This window comes from Theropithecus gelada, chromosome 12 (genome assembly GCF_003255815.1).
Source record: "Theropithecus gelada isolate Dixy chromosome 12, Tgel_1.0, whole genome shotgun sequence".
Lineage (NCBI taxonomy): Eukaryota > Metazoa > Chordata > Mammalia > Primates > Cercopithecidae > Theropithecus > Theropithecus gelada.
In genome coordinates this window covers 38,653,226-38,677,664 of record NC_037680.1, presented here as the reverse complement: position 1 = coordinate 38,677,664, position 24,439 = coordinate 38,653,226, and the positions used below count along the sequence as shown (strand labels likewise).

Here is a 24,439-nt window from a genome sequence, read left to right as displayed (position 1 = left end):
CAGCTCACTTACATCTGGCTAAGTAGTAAGTACCTTGGAATGCTTTAAACAAAATGAAACAACCTACCAAAACACATACTATTTCCTAGTTTTTATGCACATAATGTAGCATGAAATCATAACGCTTTTGAAATATTCTGTGCAGAAATATTTATTTTTTAGTAAATATTTTCTTCAAAGATTGGTATGTGGTATTGACAGTGTAATCTACTTGCACAACTAGTTTTGCAATAAGCTTCTACAGATAACTGTAAATATGTACATTTCCTGTAAAAAATGGTCGCAAATTTTTGGTAGCTAAAAGAAGTGTACAAGTTGTATTGAAAATAGAGTATATATACATAATTTAAGAATGAAGCATATAATTTCTGATCTATTTATACATGAAAAATTCAAGAATTTGTAAAAGAAATTATTTTGGGGAAAAAGAAAGTAAATCTCATTAGCTAAGTAGGATACTTTTACTAGAGAAGCCAACTTTTTCCAACATTTTACTAGGAACAGTACTAGATATAGGCATGGTGGTGCTGATGTTATTTCATGAAATCACATGTAACAGTGCTATAGTTTTATTGAGTTCCATCAGGACACTAGTAAGATAAGAGTGGCAAAAAACATTAAATCTAAAATTAAAGAAATACAATATTTCACCTATTATTGCCTGTTAAGACCACAACAGTGATTGACTAAAACATTTATTGTTTACTTAAAATTTCTGATGGATAAACAGGCTTTAACTTATGTGCAAATAAGTTTTTATAACATATGTTTGCTTCATTTTTTAACCAAGAATGAAAATATCCAGATATTTTCTTTTGTCTGAGTTTCATACTTTCTTAATTCCTCCCCATTTCTTCTCTATTATTTAAGGGGAAAAAACATCAAACTACCTTCAAGAAAACTTGTAAATAAAACGTGTTGGCCATAATGTGGCATGTAAGCTAAGGACTATTGAGTCTTGTTTCATGGCTTAGATTTTCCAACCTTCATCTTAAAGGTTTAAAACACCAAGAGAACATTTCCCTTTGATAAATGAAAAAGCAAACACAAATAGCAGAAAAAATTATATTGGTATCTACAACTGAGGCTGATCAGAAAATGAGAATCTAAATATGAAGAAGCTAAATATTTTAGAACTTACCATAAGATAAATTTTCTCTTGCCATAATATAAATCTGAGGGTACCACAGATAGCTATGGGAAATTAAATGTGCATCCAAAAGTTCAGAAAAATCTTAAAATCATTTGAAAATGACTTATAATTTTCAAAAAATTAATGTTTAATAAATATGTTTCTGGGATATTCATACTAGCACTCTTCGGGTTATCCTTCGAAAATTCAACAATTACAGCAAAATGAAATTTGATTCAATAATACAGTCAACTAGAATGCAAATATTTGTATGCATGTATCTGTACATACTTACATTTTTATGGTTAAGGGAAAACACTGGGGTACCTCTCACGATATGTCAGAATTAGGACCTAATCATTCCCAATATAAGTGCCCCTGAATATTGCTATTAAATGATGATCTAGGCCAATTCTCACTCCCTGTAAGCTTTGCAAATTGCCACCATCTCTGATGTTACAGAAGGGGCACATCTGAAAACATAATTAGCACATAGGGAAACAGCTTCCTCATTCTCTTACTGTATAGCACATCATAGTGATGTAGAAGTGTTGCCAATGTCTACTCACTATTCAGATATATAGAAGCACACCTGAGTCCTGAATACTCGCAAAATAATACACAAAGCTGCATATTACCAAGCTACTTGGATAAAAGGAATGCTGAGTATATAAGACTCTTTCTTTATATGCCACAAAAACATATTTTTAAAAACAAGTAGAAAGAGATATGGCAAAAATGATTAAAAGCACAGATTTCCCAGCATTCAAATAATGAGCTGATAGACCAATTTTTCCTAAGTTTCCCAGTGTTTTGCTGGAAAATAGTTTTATGCTCAGAATTCTAAATTACAGGGAAAGTTTAATATATGTACTATATGATGACCTCATTCTAGACTTCAAATTACCTGGGCAGTATTCATTTAAAATCCTGTCTGCACTCATAACTTCTAAATATTTACCAGTTCTAAATATTTTAATTTAATGTAATATTATGTATAAACTCTAGACATATTATTGGATGATACTTTAACATTATGTATTTATTCAAATGTGCTTTAATTCATTATGTAAATGATTGAATTGCGACCAAAAAAATGGGATCTTCTAACACAAGTTTCAAAGTAATGAAACACCCATGGTTGCATTTTAAAGCTTAGGGAACAGAATATGCCTGCCTGAAAGAAGTCTTGGAATTTACTCATCGGATTTAATTCACCAGATATTAACAGATTTATTTCTATTCATTACCCAGAAGACTATAGAAAAGCAGAAGAAAACATATCATTTAAGAGTCTGTCAAATGTAAAAAGGCAAAGAAGAGCACATTTTTGACAAAGAGTATTTATTTGTTTGTCCAGTTTAGTAATGCCATAAGATTACAAGTAAACTTGATGTCTTATATTTTACTTAAAGAAATAATCACAAACTGATTTTTTGTTATTTTTTTAACTCCACAGACTTTAAACTATATTAACAGATTCTACTTTCTTCTAGGGTAAATGCCTTTTTTGGAAATAAACATAACTTGACTACATTTTTGTTACTTTTTTCTGGATGCATGCGTAAATAGATCAAATGAGAAATCCTTGAAATTACATTTAAAGTGGACCAAATTAAGATTTCCATAATATTGATTTACCCTTGATGTAATTTAAAATGTGTAAACTGCCACTCAAAATAGAAGTGCAATACCTGACATTTAATCATTTGGCAGTCTTTTAGATATAGGTGAATTACTGCACTGTTATTTGAACTGAAGCATCTCATAATATATATATATGTAACAGATTTTGTATGATACAAAACTTTACAGCAAGCTATTTGAATGTTTATTAAAAAAATTCTCAAAATGACATGGAAACATGTTTACTGTATAAATAAAAGCACTTATACATTAAGAGTGTACATTATTCAATAATTAACATCATCATAAAAGAACTGGGGTGTGAGTTAACCAGTGCAAACTACTATACTATATTCATATTGCAGTCATGTTCATCATAAAAATATTTTATCAGTTATTTTTAAAGCATCAAAAAGTGAACTGTATTTCAGTATAAAAATTCTGGTAAAATATTCTGTAGGCCTAATGTTTCTGTGAATATAAGTTTGTCTGTTTAATGTAAAGTGCAGAAGAGTTGCCTGGCAATTAAGTTGGATCGGCATAGAATGTTAGTTTTGCTAGAGAAAGGGGTTCTGTGGTCAAAAAGTTTGGAAAAAACTGGGCCAAATAAAATTAAACATGACTGATTTTATTAACCTTGGGCTTTCAGATGCTAATATACCTTATCAAGCTTTAGAAAGCGAGAGTTTCTAAATATGTTTGGCCATGGAAGCTCCTTCATAGACCTTCTATGACCAAAAGTCATGGGAACATTTTTAGATGAGAATTGTGTTAAAGAGTTCTAAGACAGAGTGTCATTTGGCAGAAACTTGCATAATACCATTTGTCATTTTAAAAGTTTTACCTCAACTGTGAGCCTCCAAGTAAGAGAGATAATCATAGTTGACCGCAGAATAGTTCAGTAACAACCATCTGTATAACCTGGATGTTGAGATTACAGGCCGCTGAGTCACATTATCACCATTCAACGTGAACGACACATAGTGTTTTTACATTTGCTTTTTCCTACAACACTTCTAATTAGAATTCTGTTTCTTTAATTTACCAGCTCAGTTAATGTCCTCTCATATTATCAAATATATGTTCATAAAAAAAAGCCAGAAAACAAAATTATGTGGATTACTTATTCACACATTTTTATAAAACTGACCAAGTGAATCTGACAGCAAATTATATAAAATTATCAGTGTCAAGTGCATTACTTCCTTTCCAGGATTTTTTAAAGTGAAAGCTGATTTAAAATTCTGTAAGTTTATAAAAGGTTTTGTTCAAGATATTGCCATCTATCCTTCATCCATTAAGAAACATGGGATTTTATAAAATCTATAAATTAATTTGGTCAGCAGTCATAAAATTATGTCACTCACTGTTAGATTGGAAGATACGCATTTAAAGCGTAAGAAAAATATGTGGTTTATTAAATCTTCACTAAGATAGACATGAGGTGTTTGCCAAGAAAGAAATTACATTAATCATAACACCTTATACCAGGGATATTGCACACTAAAGATCTGCTGATTCTACTTTGCATTTTCGGCAGTTTTAGTACCACTCAGAAAAGTTGCTGTGGTGCCTACTATGCTCAAAACACCACATCACATAGATGCACTCAATATACTTACTGGGTTTTTAACGGCAAAGCCACCACTAATGTTAATATTGTCAAATAAGTCAAATGTATAATTTCTGAGCAATTGGAGTGGTTAATTACTTTTTTTTAACTTTATAAACAGCTGAAATTACATTTAAACAACAATTTAATTAGGACAATTTTGAATGTTGACATATCATCAAAAATATACACCATTTCCAAAAAGTCTAGATTTAGAGGAGGATGCCATTTTAGGGGAACTATGTCTTCACTAATGAAATAGGGTGCAGAGAGAAATACTTTGTTTATTAAGAACTTTTTGCTCAGAGAAGACAATAAAACATATTGAAGAAAAATATACACAACAAAAAATTTAAAAGGAAAAAATAATGCCTTCTGTAGTCTTATCCCACCACAGATTTGACTGGGGAGATAACTTTCTTCTTCACGGACAAAGACCTTTAAGTGTTTTTTCTCTGATTATTTGATCAAGGAATAAACTATATTACAAACACAGCACAAAATCCAGGCTTTCATTTCTAGCTGGCCCTCAAACACCACCAACTACAAACAAAATTTAAAGTCTGATTTGTAACCTTCAGATAAGTATAAATTAGTTTTTTCTAGGCTTTCATCATCTGGCTTCTTATACAATCTATCTTGTAAAGTACATTCCTCTAAATTTACATTGTTAAAAATTAAGGCTAAGCATTATTTAAATCAATCATACACCAATATTTTATGACAATATGCACATATCTGTAAAATAACTTTTCCAAAAGCAGTAATACACCAAATTTTTTTAAAATCTTTTATTGTTTTGAACTATCTGCTAAAATAAAAACACACAGAAAGTGAAGAGAGACTTAATGGGTAGGAAGAACATGGAAAACGCTTAAAAGTTTTAAAGTAGTCCAGTTCACTTCTTCCAAGCAAAAGAATTCACAGTGTCTCTTCAGGTTTAGAATTCTGAACATTCAAATTGCCATAGTGCCCTGCAAAAACTAATACGTAAGTAAAATTATTATCTATTAAGAATAAAATAGTTTTTCATTGTTTTTGACTATATTCCACAAGAGCATTTTCTTAAGAGAGAAAAGTTTGTTTCCAAGGCTTATAATTCAAGCCAATAAATACCAGTAATGTTGACCACATAACTTTCATCAGTAAGTATAAGAAAAACAAAACAAAAACCCTGAAACATTAAAGCACAGGTAAAATATAACTGTCTTATAGCTTGAATTTTAAAAAACCCTGAATATCAAGTTAATGGTAACCATTTGAAATGAGAAATGAACAGCTTCAATAATGTGTCATGGATTAAAATTTTTCCCTCCCTGAGAAAAAATATCACTAAACTACCCTTTTTAAAAATAATAGTGGTTTTGGCCCTTAAAAGTGATTCATTTTTTTAAATTCAAACAACCTGTCATAAAAATTGAAAAGTATATTTACAATTTAACATGAAGTCAAATTGTTTGGCATCTATGCCAATATTAATCTTATATTTGTGTTAAGCTGAAAAATATGGAAAAGTATATGGCATACAAAATATATTATTTCCAGTACCGGTACTTGGGATCACTTAAATTTTTTTGCTAACTAAGAATGCATCTAGAATGCAGTATAAATATCAAAAGCAGGATACTCACATCATCATACATGAAATTCACAGACCCTTGTTGCAAGTGGTCTCTTTTCCTAAAGAAATCTTTAAACAAAGAAATTACTTTTTTATTGTAATTTAAAATACATAGTTTCAAATACTTAGTGCCCCCAGGTACAAAAAATGAATAATTTCATATTCAATTAAATCTTAGAAGTGATTGAATAGCCCAGGCAACAGAGATATGAAGAAAAACTTCCAAAAATAACATATAACAAGTTTTTATCATTTATATTCCTTAATATTTAAAGCTTTAAAACTAATTAGATTTAACAATGAATAAAGGGGAAAAACACATATTATTATAAACTTGCTGGAGGAAACGAGACACATTATTCAACAAAAATAGCTACATAATACTGTACACCTAGTTTTAAATAGTCAATACCTGTCAATGCTCGAAGCTTCACACAGCAAGCAACATAATCATCAAAGAAAATTCTGCCATTCTTGCTGTAACGTTTAACAATAGTAGTTATTGTTTGAGGACTCAACCTATAACCTAAAAAAGAGATAAATTAAAACTTCTAAATGTAAATAACATAAGAACACTGCAAGATTTCCTTCTCATTAATCAAGTCATAAAATAACTTTCAAAATTCATTCCACAAAAATATAATTAGAAACAAAACACATTAATATTGAAATTGATCAGACCAAGGCTTCACTGTTAATCCTGTTAATCGGTATATAAATATCACAATTCTAACTTTGTAATAAAGTCAAAGCTAAGGAAAAGAAAATAATTCTCTTCTTATGAATTTATCATATATTGTTATTTTGAAATAATGTCTAATTTCATGGGTTTTAATGCTTCAATATTTCAATTATGTAACTTTGTATAGTTCTTAAAGAACATTAAGGCAAGGATTACTAATGATCTTTGTTATTCAAATGATATTTCCCACTGAACATATTGCTTGAAAGTATCTTTTATAAGTAAGGGAAATTTGAGGATCAACATGATTACTCTAAAGGGGAAAAAACAGAAAAACATTATTCTTTTTTGTCCTGGAATTCTGAGTATTTCTTCATACATTGTAACACTAATAACAGCTTTCTCACTATTTCACTGATTTCCTTGGTTCTTTGTTCTAGTAGTCCTGTGATGTCCAAAATTTTTGACTGTATACTTATATTGATGAGAAAGAAGTTTTTGATCCTTCACTCCCAGTATGTGTTAAATTATTTTAAATTCTATACATGTATTATTGTTTGATTACTCCCATTTTAAAATATACATAAAATCTAAAATTTAAAAAGAATAAAAAAGAATAAAAACATAAATTAATATATTCTACTTGCTGTACCCTTTTAGATGGCCCTATGCATTTAATGAGATGTATACATTTTACTAAGAAGAATAGTAGCCCACTATTATTGCCCATACATTACCGGATTTGTAGACTTGAGCAAATGACACTCACCCATTCAAAGGTAAAAACAACCAAAATAAATGCAATAGGAGATAATTATACATGTAGCTACAATAGAATGTAATGCAGGAAACGTATAAATTGAAAGAAGCAGTAAAACATGCAAACTAATGTAATTATATGCAAATATATTTTGAACTTCATATTACAGAGTTACAAGCTAAATGCGGTACTTATAAAATTCCCAGATTTTCTCATAGTATTCTCAGCAAAATAATTTGAATATTTTAAAATATATATGAAGACCTTAAATTTGGACAATCCAGAAAACCCTTTTTACATTCTACTGCCTAACTGGAACTCTGGAGGTTTTCTTTTCTGCCAAAGATTATATTACTTTCCCAACATTAGGCTGAATTAAGGTCCAGGTTTAATCCATTAGGTATCAAGGATCTATAATTGAACTACGTATGTTTACATGGGCTGGACTGTCCCTACTACTAAATTAAAATGTCTATTTATAAAACAAAACCAAACAAATCACTAATTTGACTTATTTAAATTGCAATTTGAGGTAAGTCCACTTCCATTGGGTTCAGATTTTAACTTCCAAAAAATTAATTTTCATGTAAATATATTTTGTTTAGAAAAGAGTGTAAATCACAAGCATAAAAACAATTCATAAAGCTATTTAAAACTGCATTAACTTTAAGCAAATTAAACACCATTGTATGTTATCCATTTTGAAAGTACACTAAGAACATCAGCTTATCAGAGAGAGGTATGATAAGAATAAAGTTATATACTTTTAAATTACTCTAAAATGCAACCTTTCCAACTTGATGTATTTTGGCACCTGCTATGTGTTCTGTACTATGTAAGGAAAAAAAGACAAACAAAAACATAGTTTTTACTGCTGAAAAGCTATTTTGTACAGACTTTTGACTGACGGAGGCAAGCTTTGGCTCCCAATTAGAGACCCTGACAAGTTATAAAAGAATACAATATAAGTGGTAAGTACTAACAAAGAAATAAATTTAAACACAGCAGAAGAAATTCAAAATGTATGCATGTATGGAAGATCATCTTTTGAAAAAAAATCATAATTAAAATGGTTTTGTTGAGGTCTTTGGTCAGAATTTACCTACAACTTTGAAAACAAACAAAGGAACTTGCTGGTGAAAAAATATATCCCTTTATTACTTAGTAAATTGAAGCAATTAAGTTCATCTAATCAAAGAACAAAGATGAGCTTTATAGATTCTAAAGAATGTTAATGTTCTTACCCATAAGACCGATGGCTTGACGCAACTCATGATGTTCTACTGTGCCACTTCCATCTTGATCAACAGTCATGAAGTTTTGCTTCCAGGCATTAAGAGCTGCCCATAGCTCTTTGAATTCACTAAATCCCAGTTTTCCTGTGTAATCTCTCTGATAGTTTTATTAACAAAAATAAATTTTGATACCTGAGTTTATCTGACTCTAAATCATTGACTAAAACATGAGTATGCTTCTGTAGAGTTAGCCAAACTCATTATATGAATAGATTTCCGTATAAAAACTAAAAAGCCTAGAATTTAAACAGGATCTTACAAAGTATTTTTAAATTCACTAGTTTACTATGGGCACTGAAATCTAACCACTGGCTTGATATTCAAAAAGCAATTACTCTTTATTCTAGTATTTTCTATTTCTATTCAAGGATACACCCAACATGGCAATCATAATTCTGCAGGTTTCCAAACTGAAGGCTGTAAAACATATTCAATATTTAAATTAGAGTATGCCCAACTTTATCTATGTAAAATTATGACAATCTCTAGTTTCAAAATAAAACATTTAAAAACTGTCAAAATATATAAGATCACTACAATCAACAAGCTATTATTGAATGTTAAGTACCCATTGTTTTTAAAAAAATTACTGCCTTCGAAGTACTCACGTCTAGTGAGGGGACTAAGGTAATTAAATGAGCAATTATAAACTAACTGAAAATTACCGTGACAAAGACACTCCAGGTATGTAAAGCACTTGGCTTCACCCAAGCCTGGGGAAGAGGAAGGCTTCCAGTCTTTATAACACAAATGACAAGTGGAGTTAAAGTAGAAGTTTGACATGTACCCAGAGATCACAAAACTTGAGTTAAAGTACATGGGAGAGAGTGACATACGATGACATCAGAAAGGCAAATGAGGGCCAAATCATGAAACTTTTGAATACTACCCCAAAAAGTTTGGGCCCATGAAAGCCACTGAAGTGTTTCAGAAGCAAAGGGAAATTCTAAAATTTCCATTTTAGAAACTTTAGTTTACAATGAATAAAATATAAAGTGAGATGATACTGGAAATAGGTAATTCCATTGGTAGTTTATTGTAATAGACCAAGTAAAAAAAAAATGAGCATCTGAATTGAAGTAGCTGGTTTTTCTCAGGGGTTGGGGGGAGAAAAAAGGAAGAAAATATCAATACAAGCTATCTTAAAACCAGAGGTAATTCAAAATATTAACACTTTCATATTTATAGAACTACAACTGATGACCTATTGATAAAATTGAATTTTTCTAATCCTTTTCTAATTTTTCTAATCCAATTACATTCAACTAATATGCTGACATATCCCAAGACTAATTTCATGCCCTGATAAAGAAAATATCATGTTAGTACAGTTTAAACTTACAAAGTGTTTAATAGCAGCTTGTTAATATGAATGAATGAATATTTTATTTTATCCATAACATTTTAACATTTTATAAAAGAAAATTATTTCCGCTAAATTTTAGACCCACCAAAGAAAAAATTATAAAACATTCCACAAGTTAAAATTGCTGATTTTCTTTAAATGTTTAATATAGTATCGATGTTAGAATTGTTAGTTGTAGTATTTTCAAATTGACAACTCAATAGATACTCAATGTGTTCTTAATATGAGTAAGGTGGTGTATGTTACATGATTTCACATAAACATGCTAAACGTATAGTAGTTCCAGTTTTTAAAAAGGAAGAAACTGCGACCCAGAAAGGTAGTTTCCCAAGTTTATAAAGCTAAGGCTATAAACCTATCAGAGTGAGGGGATTACATGAGAAATTCTGGAATGGTATTTCCTCTTTGGGCAAGTAAATAGTATCTATTTTGCTTTACAATTAACTTGGCACACATTCATAAAGTGGGAGAATCTGAATTAATGACAATAGATGGCTAAATCTGAATCAGCAAACAAGCAGATCTTCAATATCAGAATAGGAATGTGTATGTATAAGAAAAAATATTTAGGACAAGGAGTGAAGAGACAGACTTTTCAGGAAAGTTGACAGATTTTTCACTTCCTCCCCACAGTCCATTAGAATGGAGAGTAAACTAACTTAAGGCATAAAACCAGAGAAAAAGAGAATTAGACAGGAAACAAAGGAACAAAATTTTGCAAGTTGAAGAGTTGATGGATGTGAGTTAACCAACCTAGATTTGAGAAAATGGATTCCTGAACTTGTAATGAGAAAAGCTGAGAAGCAACCCTTGGAAAAGACCCCAAATGCCTAAGAATTGGCAGTACTTCTGAAAGTGGGTGTGAAAGTGGAGACAAAAACAGAAGAATTGGCTGAAAGTCTACCTAAGGAGCATTTTAAGCCTCATATCCCTCCCTGCCTCAGTTCAGTTGGATGGATGCTACACCTACTTCCAACCCAGCAGAAGTCTGGAATTTTATTCTCTGGAGAGGTCTCTGAAATGCAAGATAGCAGAGCTGAGACAGGGCTATCTTCTAAAAGTAAGGCAATTAAAGGACAATTTACAAAAGACTTGAGAACCCTTCTGAGCCCACCTCTCCTTTCCAGGCAGAAGGTCAACTGAAAACCCAGTCCAAAAGGGAATCCCTAAAGATACCGACACCCAGAGTTACAAGACAAAACTGCCCAGCCAAACCACCATACATTGAAGCCCACAATTAATGCTTAACCATGATTTCAGGGCTTCTCATCAGTATTTTAGTTAAAACATGAGCACGACAGTATCATCAGATAACTGAGAAAAGCACCTAACATGAAAGACCACCCAAAACAAACAAAATGAGGAGAAAAAACAATCTGGAAAAAACAAAGGTTATATAGGAAGAAAAAACTTTGAAAATACATTAATAGTCTCAGAGAGATAAGGGACAGTATCACATTCACGAAAATAGAACAGAAGTTCTTGGATTTTAATGAAAAGCAGAAATTAAAGACTCAATAGAAGGTTTAGGAAATAAAGTTGAGGAAAATTCCCAAAAAGTTCAGAAAAAAAAAAATGATAGGAGGGAAAAGATGATAAAAGTAGAAAACCCAGTGAAAACAAAAAGCATTCCAGAAACAGAAAATATCATTGAAGAAAATGTCCTACATCTAAAGCAAAGGAGTTTCTAGGCTGAGAATACCCTCTGAGTTCCCCACACAACACAACTAGGCACATCACCATCAAATCTCAGAATACTAAAGACAAAGATCTCACAAGTTTCCAGAGAGGAATAACAAATCACATCACTTCCAGGCAGGAAGGAGAAAAAGCAACAAGGGACACTAGAAACAATGGAGCAATACCTTCAAAATTCTACATGAGAATTATTGTAACCTAGAATTCTATACCTTGCCAATCAATTCTGAAGGTAGAATGAAAGCATTTTTTGATAAACAAGCTCTCAAAAATTTATCTCCCATGTATTCTTTTGTTTGTTTGTTTTTGAGATGATGTCTCACTCTGTCACCAGGCTGGAGTGCAGTGGCCCAATCTCAGCTCACTGGAACCTCTGCCTCCCGGGTTCAAGTAATTCTCCTGCCTCAGCCTCCCGAGTAGATGGGACTACAGGTGCGTGCCACCATGCCCAGCTAATTTTTGTATTTTTAGTAGAGACGGGGTTTCACCATGGTGGCCAGGGTGGTCTCGATCTCTTGACCTCATGATTCACCCACCTCGGCCTCCCAAAGTGCTGGGACTGCAGGCATAAGCCACTGCACCCGGTCATATTTTTTCTTTTTTATTAAGAAGCTACCTAACTATATATTTCACTAAAATAACATAATGAATTTTTTAAAAGAAGACAACAAGAGATGGAGTAAAAAGGAGATCTAACTCAAGAGAAATGGGGAAACCAGCTCCAGAATTAATGGTGAAAGAATCCCAGTATGACAGCCACGCATAAAAAACAGCATATCCCAGAGTTCTAGGATAATGAAAAAGAAAGAATGCCCGACAACTACTGATTTCAAGAAAAGCAAAACATTATATAAAAAGGAAAAGTAATCATGCATTATCATAAGATACAGCTATAAGCAGCATTCAGATAGTAAAAATAAAGACTAACATACCTAACAAAAATTATTATATATTATAACTACATTAGAAGGACAGGAGGATGGGAAATGTTCCTCTGTGGAGTGCAGAGACAGAGGAGAGTTTAAGGTTAAAATAAAGTGAAATCCTCATCTTCCATAGCAGGGTATCAATAGACAATCATAAAATCCAAAAATCAATCGTGAAAAAATATTCTATCTTGAAATATGCAAGCAAATTTCAAAAGAATCAGATTTTTAAAAGTTAAAAGAAGTCTCCTCTATGAGCAGTTAATGTTGAGGAGACAGGAATGCACAATGAACAGTTATTTTCATAACGAGTTTTACAGTTATTTGACTTCTTAAACTATGTGCATGTATAACTGTGATAATTTTTTAAACATTTTAATTACAGGAACAAAAAAGTAAGAAAATAAATTTCCTATTACAATTTCAACAAAAGGGGAAAAAAGATCTCACGAGAGTAAGTTCCACTAATTCCAGACTGTGTCAAACATCTCTGAAGTTCTTCAGCATCCAGTTCACCATCCTGTTTAAAAATAATTATGACCTAATTTAATGTGCAATTGTATAAAAGCATATTAAAATGTTAATTGACTGTTTTAGGCCAATCAAGACATATGCATTCTTTGAAACATTACTCTATAATTAACTACAAAATACTAGAAGTAATTACTGACAACAAAGGCATATTACAAAATATCATACAACATAAATAATTTCTTCTACTTCTGAATTATAGCACAATTACCCTGTTCTATAATGGTTCAAGATAATCTCATAAGAGTCGTTCTACTTCTATTTTAAACAGTTAGAAAAATGCCTAAAATATGTTCAGAAAAGTCTCGAAAACATCCCCACTCATGCTGTTTTGGGAAGAGATTATTTATAAATAATACTGAAGCTTTAACTGGAAGGGGAAAATATATTTTCCCCCGCCATTACCCCTAGCAAAATTCTAGAGTCCCCCTGTATCTTGCAGCTATTCTTCTGATTACTGCCCAAACATATCTTGCCTGAACTTATTACAGAAAATAAAGTTTTAAAATGCAAACAAGAAATCACAATGGAAATTAAATAGGTTGAATATTCTCATTATGATTCAGTACCTCATCCTGTTTTTGACAAAACTAAGTAATTCCTTTGGAACCATCACATACATTGGCACAAATGCAAAACGTCAGCTATGATGAAGGATCAAGGAGGCAAATTTAAAACATACTCTTCATAAGAGATCCAAGAAACAACAAAACAAAAAACTTTTCTAAATTACTTCTAAGAAATATTATTAGCACTCATATTCTAATGGATTTTTGGCAAAAGAACCCCTTACAAAACTGCGGTTGTTCCAATAGAAATTACAAAATACTAAGCAGCATTCTTCTCAATGGACCACATGTATGGCATTACCTAGTCAAGAGTATCTAAGTGCTCCTTTCTCTGTCACATGTATTTTCTAGGAATCTTGCTTACTAAATTTGAAGTTCTGTAGTTAGAAACTTATACCTTTAAAAATTAGCCATATTTTTAGATCAGGGGACAGGTTAGAAAATTTTTCCTCAAATTAAAAAATGGCAGAAGGCCTTTTTGGCACAGGAGCCAGCTCTGCAGATACCTGAAGGAAGAGTGTTCTATGCTCCTGCTGTTCTATACAGCAGCCATTAGCCATAGGCTCCATTGAGCACTTGAAATGTGGCTATTTTGAATTACAATGTTCTGTGCGTATAAAATACACACCAGATTTCATATATTTAGTAAAAAAAAAATACGTAAAATATAATTGATAATTTGTATGTTGATTAAATGTTGAAATGTTAGGATTTTTATATAATGGGCTAAATAAAGCATTAAAATTAATTTCACATGTCTTCTTACTTTTTGAAATAATGCTGTGAGACATTAAAACTATGTGCTTTGCATTTGTGGCTCATCTTATATTTACTTTGAGCAGTGCTGTTCTCGGCAAACAGCACAAGTACAAACTCTTGGTGTTGCAATCATCTTCACCTGTTCACCTCTAGCACATCTTTCCCTACATTCTTATCATTTTCTACTTGTCTGTATCTCCCTGGCTACATAGAGATCGTCTGAGTCAGTGTCTCAGTTTCCTTCATCTTTGTATTCCCAGGCTGTAGCAGAGTATCTAGTACAAAGAAGTTAGTTGTTTGGTAGAATGAAAACAACTACCTCTGGTTCTTCACTAAACTGCTGGCATTTCTGACTGTTTGTGACCATGTTCATTTACTACTTCAAAAGGTTAAAAATATTGGAATTTCTCATTCAAATGTGGATTACATTTAAAAATCTGTACAATGAATGGAACTCTGCTTTACATGTGCTCTTTACAGAATTTTTGAAGTTAGAAAAACAACCGTAACAGCTTTGCTAGAAGTTATTCATTGCCATCAGAAAGCATTCTTCTAGTATACCACTTCAGAGATGTTATGAAAATATGTTATCTCAATGACTAACTCACAAATAAGCAATGTCTTCCTAAACTACAAGGATAAAATCCAAGTGATACTTTTGGATTTCTTTACCTACAGTTGAAGCTGATAATCAGGCTAACTATATAAACTCTTAACTGAATTAGGTAGCATTAGTGGTAGAAAGCTGAATGTCCTAATTAAATTACAAGAGTATCAGGTAGATAATTAATAAAAATCAATTGCCTTTAGTTAGGCAGCAAGATTTTAAAATAATATCCAACTTCAAGTCCTATTTGTTCAGTTACTCAATTTGAGTCTCTGCTTACTTATCTATAATGCAAAGGTACATGTGTCATGCCCACATCACAGTTGCTATGTGGAAAAGTAGAAGCAGTGTGTGCATACAATAGTTAAAGTTGTTGGTATTACTGTGATGCATGTGTGTGTCTGTATGAAAACAGAAACCAGAATTTCCCCGAATTAATCAATGATTTAATCCTTACTGTTTAGAATACTTAATCCTATAAATAAGAACACTGTGGAAAGCTTTAATCGGATGTTTTTCATAGAGCATCATTAATTATGAGGCCCATCAAAAAAGGATATGGGTGTAGATGTGAGTTCGGTAGTTGAGTTCTAGGAGCAGTATACATAAGTCGGATATTGCACCTGATCAGTCAAAGCTAGGTAGAACTCAACATATGAAAAAATACAGTCCAAATATTTAGACTAAAAATTGAAAATATTTTTAGTCTAAATATTTAGACTGTATTTAGACTAAACATTTAGACTAATAAACTAAAAATTGAAAATGGGATAGTTAATGCATCCATTTAAAGCATTTATCAAATGTTTATATATTCCTGATATCTATCTGTCAAGTAGGGAAAATACGACCAGAACCCTGTCTTCATGGAGTTTATTTATTCAAAAGCACAAGACTGGGAAATTTAAGGAAAGGATCAAATAGTTCAAACATAGCAAATTTACTGCCAACAATTAAAATGCTGAAATAGTTCAGAAGTCAAAAAAAGTCTCCAAATATATGTCCAGTTCATATACTTTAAGTTGTAATTTTATATGATGAATATATTACATAGTCAAACAGAGATAACAGAATTATTCTCAGTATAATACTTATTCCCAGTATAATCCTTTAAAATGACAATGGTATAACGAGTAGAATAGTTAGGGTACCATTTAGGTGCAAACAGCAGAAAATATTATTGAAGATGCTTAAACCAATAGGGGTTTATTGTTTCATACAACAGGTTTGAGGCTAGGCAGAACAGGACTGTATGGCAACTTAGACTTGTCATCAATCTCTACATTTTTCCACATTCCCTATCTATAGGTCTTTATCTCAAGTCTGTTGTCTCAGGGTCACAAGATGGCTGCTGCACCTCCATACCTCAAGTCCCATTTCCAGGTAGGAAGAATGAAGGGGCAAAAACAGCCACACCCAAGGCTGCTCCCAGTAAGGCTTTTTTCATTTGGGGTAAAAAGATTTTCCAAAGATACTGCACCTACATGTCAATGGTCAGTCCTACAGCACATGGCCACCTTTAGTAGGTACAAAGGTATCTGGGATGGTGAGTATTATAGTCCCCCAGCCTCTAATACATAATAAAAGGTAAAAGGTTAGCCTTTTACCTTTTACATTTACCATAAAAAATAAAATGTAAATGAAATTGGGGTAGCCAAAACAGAATGTCTGCCATCTCTATTAATTCTATGTATACTGTCTATTCCTAGAAAAGTATATTAGACCTAGTGGACACTCAAGGGAATGAATAAAATGTTATTAAAGTTCTATAAAATTCTACCTACATCAATAAATCTTTGTTGACCATTATAAAAGAAAAGAGGTAAGGCCTGCAGCTAAGACTCAAGAGTGAATTTGTTTCTGCCCATTAGTCTGGTATTGGCACCTCCATTCTGCCAGTTTCTTTACCTTTTCCTAATCTGTTTTATCATTGAGCCTCTCCCAGAACCATCCACAATTTACAAATCTCCTCTTTGATACACTGCCCCAACTCCCTCAAGATGATTTTCATGTAGATCTCTTTTTCCAAATCCTCTCTGGTCCCCAGTCTCCATGCACCAATCCACTGTATTCCATAAACACAGAAAAGCTTTCAATTTCCCCCCCAAATTGTTAAACAAGTAAATGAAACATATCAAGAAAAAAAAAACACACATCTTAAAAAGATGTTCCCAAATGTTTCATTAACACACACAACTATCTTAGTTCATGACTATTCTAAGAAGTTTTGTAGACAAAAACGCAAATATAGCAGGTGCTGCAATACATACTAAAGCAGCAAAAAAAAAAAAAAAGACAGGCTCATTTATTTCAACAATAGGAGATAAACACCAATACAACTTCTTTTCAATACTTTAATATATCTGGAATTCATGCTACTATATGGTATGGGCTGAGGATTTACATTTACTTTTAGATAAACTGTTAATTATTTCAGGATAGTTAATTCAGGAATCATTCTTTCCCCACTGATACGAAATGCTACCTTTACCACATACTGAATTCACAGGTAAGCTTCTGGGCTTTTCAGTATTATATGTTTGTTTTTACATTAGGACCACACTATCACAATTATTAATAATTATAATACATTTATATATTATAATTTAATATTTATTCTCAATAACATAGTATACAAGACAGACTTTAGAATCATTGCAGCAAGTGCCAAAAAGAAAAAAGAAAAATAAACCTTTTGGAATTTGATTCAAATAATACTATATTATTTATTAATTAATTTGGAAGACATTGGCATCTTATAATATTGTATTCCTTCCGATCTTGAATATTTACTCAATACTTCTGTCAAATACAACTAATAACTGATACAAAGGGGTATAATACATATCCTCTTTGCTTAATTTTCCTTGAAATTTCACATGAAATATATATATAAAATTACTTAGAAAAGAATAAGCTGTGGTATAGCATTACAGTTATGTAGGAGTAAAAGAAAAGCTTCCCGTGACAAAAGTATTCACATTATCATCAGTAACAATTCACCTACAGAATTCATGTACTTGAACTGGCAGTTTCACACTTCCCTATTGATCACAATAAAGTCAATGTTTTAAATAATCGCTCAAATTTACTGGAAACAAATAACATCCTAATACCATACCTCATCATAACATACTATCTCCTTTAATTTTTATTTAATAAATCCCAACATGATTATTTTGATAATCTGGAAAATTTACTAGCCATATAAAATCAAAATTACTATAAATGAAAAAACTTTACCTGTGAAAAACTGTAATTTCTCAACTTGAATAAATTTATGACACGCTGAAGTGATTTCCAATCATATTGTTTGACATACTTAGGTTTTAACTGAGATTTTTTTTTAATGGGAGTGAGGCCCAAGTTAGAAATATTGTTCCTTATAATTTTTTAAAATACTTCCTACTTTCCTCAAATTTCCAATACTCATTTTTGCATGCTATAAAAGAATGTGCAGGCTAAACCTACTTAGCTTTGTGTTATCTATCACTCAGGAAGAGTCTGATGCTCCTAAATGTCAAACAGAGTGAAGGAAATAAAAAGATTTAAGTGATAGAAAAATGATAACTCATAAGAAGATATAATATCTAAGTTTTGGTGGAGTGTTTAGTGACTAGTAAGAGAAGCCCCTTGTAGAAGAATTTCAGTAAGGCAAGCATACTAAGTAAGAAAGAATCAGATTTCCCCACTATGAAAAAAAATGTTTCCTCTTTTAGCCAAATGAACAATGTATCAAGCATCACAATAACAGACTTTTAAAATGAAATAATTAGGACTATGCTCATCTCTGATCTCAGGAAAAAAATTAGTCTAGATAAGTTTAAAATATAAATTTCATATACATTTAAAATGATACTCTAAGGAAAATAGCTGACATTTCTCTTAAACAATAATTTTCAAAGACATATTTATGCAATAAATTTAGCATCTCACCTGTCCAGCAACAGCACTGAAGTAAGTATACACGGAGTCACCAGCTGAGGAATAAGCGTCTGAAAATGCTGGGAACCCACAGTATTCATCGAGGAGTACGGCTGGACCTGTTTCTGGCACTGGCTGTTCCATCTGTATTCCTGGCACCTGAATGCTAAAATTTCCAAACTATAAGAGTGAAATAGGAGAAGGTTAGTAATATAAATATTACCTATTATCTATAAAAGTTGGATCAAAAGAAATTAGTAGAAGCCCATCAAAAAGTAAACACAGTTACCAAAGCTTCTAATCCTATCACAAAAACTTTAACTACAAAATGTCAGATGTCCTACATTAAGACATAATTCAATTCGTTAACATATATTACCCAGCATTAAAAGAAGTGTAAAAGAAAAAAGAAAGCTACTAGCCTCTAAGAACTTAATATAACAGAGGAACATGTACAATTTTTAAAAATGTTTACCAACATCACTGAAGTAAACAAAAAGTAAAACAATGCAAGATTTTACCTAAAGTAAAACTAAGAAGTAACCCTCAAGACACATACTTAGAAGAATATATGTGTAAATACAATGAAACTTTGTTAAGTGTCAACATTTACAATATATTGGGTATTGTATTCTTTACAACTATTTAAACTTAAAATAAAAACTTTATATGTCAATATAAAATATGGGAAAAGGGTATATAGTTTTTCAAAAATCTTTTAAGGGGCAGGAAGCAAAATGTTTAAAGAAACTGCAGTGGTTGTGGTAGTATCCTGAGGGATGAGAGAGAACTCCATATGCTAGACTCTCACTTGTTTCTTTCCAGCCTATTGTGACTTATTACAGTTTATATATGTGGTATTCTCTGCTGTTATAGATCATGTGATCTAGTTTTAACTAAAGCCTTCACAAAATGGCAATGGTAAAGATTAAAAACATGCACAGAAACATGAAAGGCTTGGACATGAAAATATTGTCTAAGCCTTTCCTTACCCACATTATGTAGTAATAATGACAATGATCAATTTTGACTCATTTGAAACTATCAAGAGGACAACTTGAAATATGAATTTATGTAAACCGTGTTTAGGGATGAACCTTGTTGGACAGGGACCCCAGTTCTCCTCCACATGGGCCCTTTCACATGGCTCTTCCACTTCTTCACAGCATGGCAGTCAGGTTCTAAGAGAGAGAAACAGAAGCTGCCAGTCCTCTTACAATAATAAGTCTGGAACCGCCATGGTGCCTTTTCTACTGTATTCTACCAGATGAAGGTGAAACAGGCCCAACCCAGACTGAAGGAAGTGGAGAAATAGTCTGTGCTTTTCGATAAGGGGAGTGGTAGAGAATTTGTAACCATCATTAATCTGACCACCAGGTTCTCAAATTATGAGATTGGGGAAAGTTAATGCTGCAAATTGGGAAGGCAAAACAGATTAAAAGTGATTTCTAAAGACAGATTCTTCATCTTTGAATTCATTTTGTATGGTATTTCTTGTGTGAAAATCTATTCTGTGTAAGTTTCCTGTGCTTAAAATATATTTTTATTATTGAAAACACTGAAGCTTGTATAATACATGTACAAATAAAAACATGTAACAAAGTTTTAGATTGTTTCATTTCCTGTGACCAAAATGAGAAACAAAAAACGTCCTTTATATTGAGTTATAATTTTTATTCATATACAATTAGTAAAAAAAAAAAAAAAGAAAACAACACAATTTTTATAAACAATACTTAAAAGAAGAAAGTAAAAATCTATTGGAAATGCATCTCCTACAGAGATAAATCATACACGTAATTAGATAAAAGTATACTATCAAAACAATTAGGTCTAGCAGCTGACATTTTATATTTTGTTAAAAGAATATAAGAAACATTAATAAGGTGTGGGTTTCCTTTATTTAACATGATTTATAAACGTCTCAACTATCTTATTAATATTCTCCTAGTAAAGAAATCATGTAAGTTTTATCCCAAAATGTTATCCAATGTATCTTAAAATATTTCAATTACATTTTTTTAAATCAGCGTCTGTAATCTATATTGCTTCAGCTATTGAGGGTACTTCTCTTTCCAGCGATTAATAATGAGCATGAGAACAGCTGAAAAGAGATGTTTATTTTAAATTCATGGAAAAGGGTATTTAAATGTTCAAAACATATACAGACGTTCTCTTTATCGTGTCGTGGAACTCTCCATCAAATTCAAGTACTCTGACAAAAGTGGGTAAGGAAGCACCAAATTATTTGAATGAAAATGTATTACTCTTGCCACCTCACTCTGACATACATATATGAATTAGGAGCATACCAAGAGGAGTAAATATAATCACACTTCTAACAGATAGCTTCAACCAAATGAAAATACGTCCACGCTAGGGACGTTTTTAAAGACCCACAGGTTTATGCTATCTTGACTCATCTTTAAGGGACTTTCCTTTCCTTAGGCACTTTAAACTTCCTTCCTAAATTTAAGGACTGAGGAGGAGTATGCATTACAAAGCGGAAGGTGCCACAGGGAATAGAGGCAAGTCTTAAGGAAAGCAAATCAATTTTAGAAACAAGTATGTGTGGAAGTTGAGGACCTGGAAATTCATATCCTAAAACAATAACAAGAACAACAACAACCACCATGAACTCCCAGGGGTAGGAGTAACTCTTTTGAAGACCACAACCATAGCCCAAAGTCAAGTCCTATGTTAAAATGAGTAAAACACAGTTTCTCTGTTTAGGCAAAAAACAAACAGAAATAAAAATAGAAAATATATTCTACCCACACCGCAATGGATCAAGCTAATGTTAACTCTGTTAACACAGCGTGCTCAACCCACTTTGCAGATCACTGACATCAATACTAAAGATTTGGGTTCCTTTCTGAAAAGAAGGGGCTAGCCACCAGGGCTCTACGATTATAACTTGCAACTCCCAAAGGTGATATAGGATAAAAGTTATAAGAAAGAGTAACTTCCCCCCGCCTGGGGGCGAGGAGGTGGGGGGGGGGGGAGTCTAGAACAGATTGCCCTTCGTATAACAGTAAAGATTAGGAGTTATTTACCGTACACCTTAATTTATTCATAAGGAACTTAGAGAACAAGAAGTGGTCAGGAAATTCAGAAACAGGATCTCTAGCAACACTGAGTGGGGGGCGGGGGAGGGATGTACCACAAAAGATTACTGGAACAAGAAGAGGGTGGCTTGTTCCTCCATTCCGGGAAATAAATTTCCAAACACACATCACTCCCTCGGCTCCACACCTGCGGCTCCAAGTCAGTCCAGGCTCAATGCTCGCTGCGGCCCTGGCTCCCAACACCCCCGGAGTCCCGCGCCGCCGAGTACCAGGCGCGGACGCAGTGAGCAGCAGCCAAGTGCGGACCCGGCACGCTGGCACCGCCCTCAAGGGGGCGCCACACCCTGCGAGGGAGAGGGACACGGCCCAGCGGCTGGGACTCACCCCGCCTCCGTATCCCGGGTAGGCCATGACGAGCGAAGCAAGCGTCACCCTCGAGTCGCGTCCGCAGTGCTGGGAGAACAGCACAGATGCAGGTGCAGGGAGGCGAAGCTGCAGGTGAGGCTAAAAGACTCACCGTACAGTACACACCTCCGAACCCGCCCCCTTCCGCAGTCCGGCCCCGGCCTGCCCGGTTCCGATTGGCTGAGTCCCACACTTTGGAGCCAACTCTCCTGCAGTCCGCCCCTTCCCGCAGCCTAGCCCCACCCATCTCTGCCCTGATTGGCTACACCCCGTAGGGAGCCCACCAGTCCCTGCTCGGCTCTTACTTGGTAGCTCAGGTTCTCGCGCGCTCTCCTTCTAAATCCCGAAGAAGCCTTTTATCCTGCAACTTCCCACCCTCTCTGGAAAGGTCTTCCACAAGCCTTCAACTCCTCAAGTTACTTTTGTTTCTAGAAACCCCAAACCGGCAAGTCTGTGACTTATTTTAACCTACTCCTCCACGCTTTTGAGCTGGACTTCAAAGACCCATCTGTGAATTTCAAAATTTGCAGTTACATTTACTTTTGTATAGTGTTGACGTCACATCAAAACTTTACAACCAGAACCACACCTGTAATCCAAGAGGAGCGCTTCTGCGCCAAAACCCACTTGAGGCCACATTGGACGAACAGGTTATTGATTCTGTTCGGTAGATAAATGGGGACCTGAATTGTGAGATTTGGCAAATAAACAGGATATCTAGTTAAATTTGATTTCCAAATAAATTTTTTTTAGTGTAAGTATGTCCCAAATATTGCACAGGACATGAACATATACTAAAAAGTTATTTACTGTTTATACACTGATAATGTAGACGGTGTCTGTATATAATCTGACTCAGCCTTTGGGCAAACTCTTGTTCAATGTTCAATTATTTTGGCTTATTAAGTAATACCAATGGACAAGTCTGATTTATCTCTGGAACTCAAATGAATTTTGTAGCTCTGAGTTTAAAAGGACAGGGCAGCTGTAGCTTTGGCTTATGAACAAATAGACCAAATGATATTATTTTGAGTTATCTCTGAAGAACAAGAGAAGGGCTAACATGTTTCTTAAAAATAAGGCTATCAAAAAAATGTTAACTATTCACAAAAGAAATCAGTCTTGCGGAGCTGAGTATCTGTTGTTCAGCTATGCTACAGAAGAGGATGTTGGACCTTGTGAAACAATTCTCAGAGGAAATGGCAGAGAGAAAGGAAGATTGCTGATGTAGAAGCTACTCTTGGGAAAGTGTCTGTAAGTTCCTTCAATGCTGTAAGAAATACTTAAGCCACTAAGGTTAAATTATTGGCATAAATAAATAGAGGGGAAGGGTAAAACCTACGTGATAAGAGCGAAAAATGCATGACTTATGAAGGTATCAAGTGATAAAGCACTAGAAAGAACAAACCATTGCAAAATTGTATTCCAACTGATTACATATTCAAAGAACTGCTTAGAAAGGATTGAGTGTTTACATTTATAATGTTAGTCTAATTCTGTGGTCAAAATTTTTGTTCATCTTGTTTTCATCAAAATAGCCTTATTGATGCAACTGCATTTGTGTAGTTGGGAGTTAAGTCCCCATGGGTTTCTTGCCTTTCTGCACATTTAATTTCAGAGAAAGTATTTCCTGCCAGGGTAAAGTTTGGGTACATTTGCTAGCAGCCTTCTTAGGACTTTCCTAAGCTTGGAGTTCTTCTTCCAGTTGGATAACAAACGCAATGCATGTGCAGCACCCATCTGGCAGCTCCTCTTCACCCTGTGGGACTTCAGAATGAGGGGAATCTATGGAAGTATGAAGCTCATGCTGTCTGTTGTGCTTTGAGTAATAAAGTTCTTTGTCTCTGACTCAGGAATC

At 33.3% G+C, this 24,439-nt stretch overlaps 1 protein-coding gene across 3 annotated transcripts in view; it reads right to left on the bottom strand.

Annotated features, from left to right (window-relative positions):
- Positions 1 to 4,159: 4,159 nt before the first annotated feature.
- Positions 4,160 to 24,439, bottom strand: part of GCA (grancalcin) — a 43,489-nt gene continuing 23,209 nt past the window's right edge. The window contains exons 1-8 of one of the 3 annotated variants that reach the window (XM_025404675.1): positions 22,561 to 22,747; positions 19,121 to 19,288; positions 13,169 to 13,238; positions 9,102 to 9,145; positions 8,678 to 8,825; positions 6,404 to 6,517; positions 6,002 to 6,060; positions 4,160 to 5,353 (exon numbers count right to left, since the gene is read on the bottom strand). In XM_025404675.1, coding sequence (XP_025260460.1) covers positions 5,327 to 5,353; positions 6,002 to 6,060; positions 6,404 to 6,517; positions 8,678 to 8,825; positions 9,102 to 9,145; positions 13,169 to 13,238; positions 19,121 to 19,288; positions 22,561 to 22,587 — 657 coding nt within the window. In that variant the 5' untranslated portion in view covers positions 22,588 to 22,747 and the 3' untranslated portion in view covers positions 4,160 to 5,326. Of the gene's footprint in view, positions 5,354 to 6,001; positions 6,061 to 6,403; positions 6,518 to 8,677; positions 8,826 to 9,101; positions 9,146 to 13,168; positions 13,239 to 19,120; positions 19,289 to 22,560; positions 22,748 to 24,439 lie in introns of those variants that run through there. The other 2 variants (XM_025404676.1, XM_025404674.1) reach the window with 2 other exon arrangements.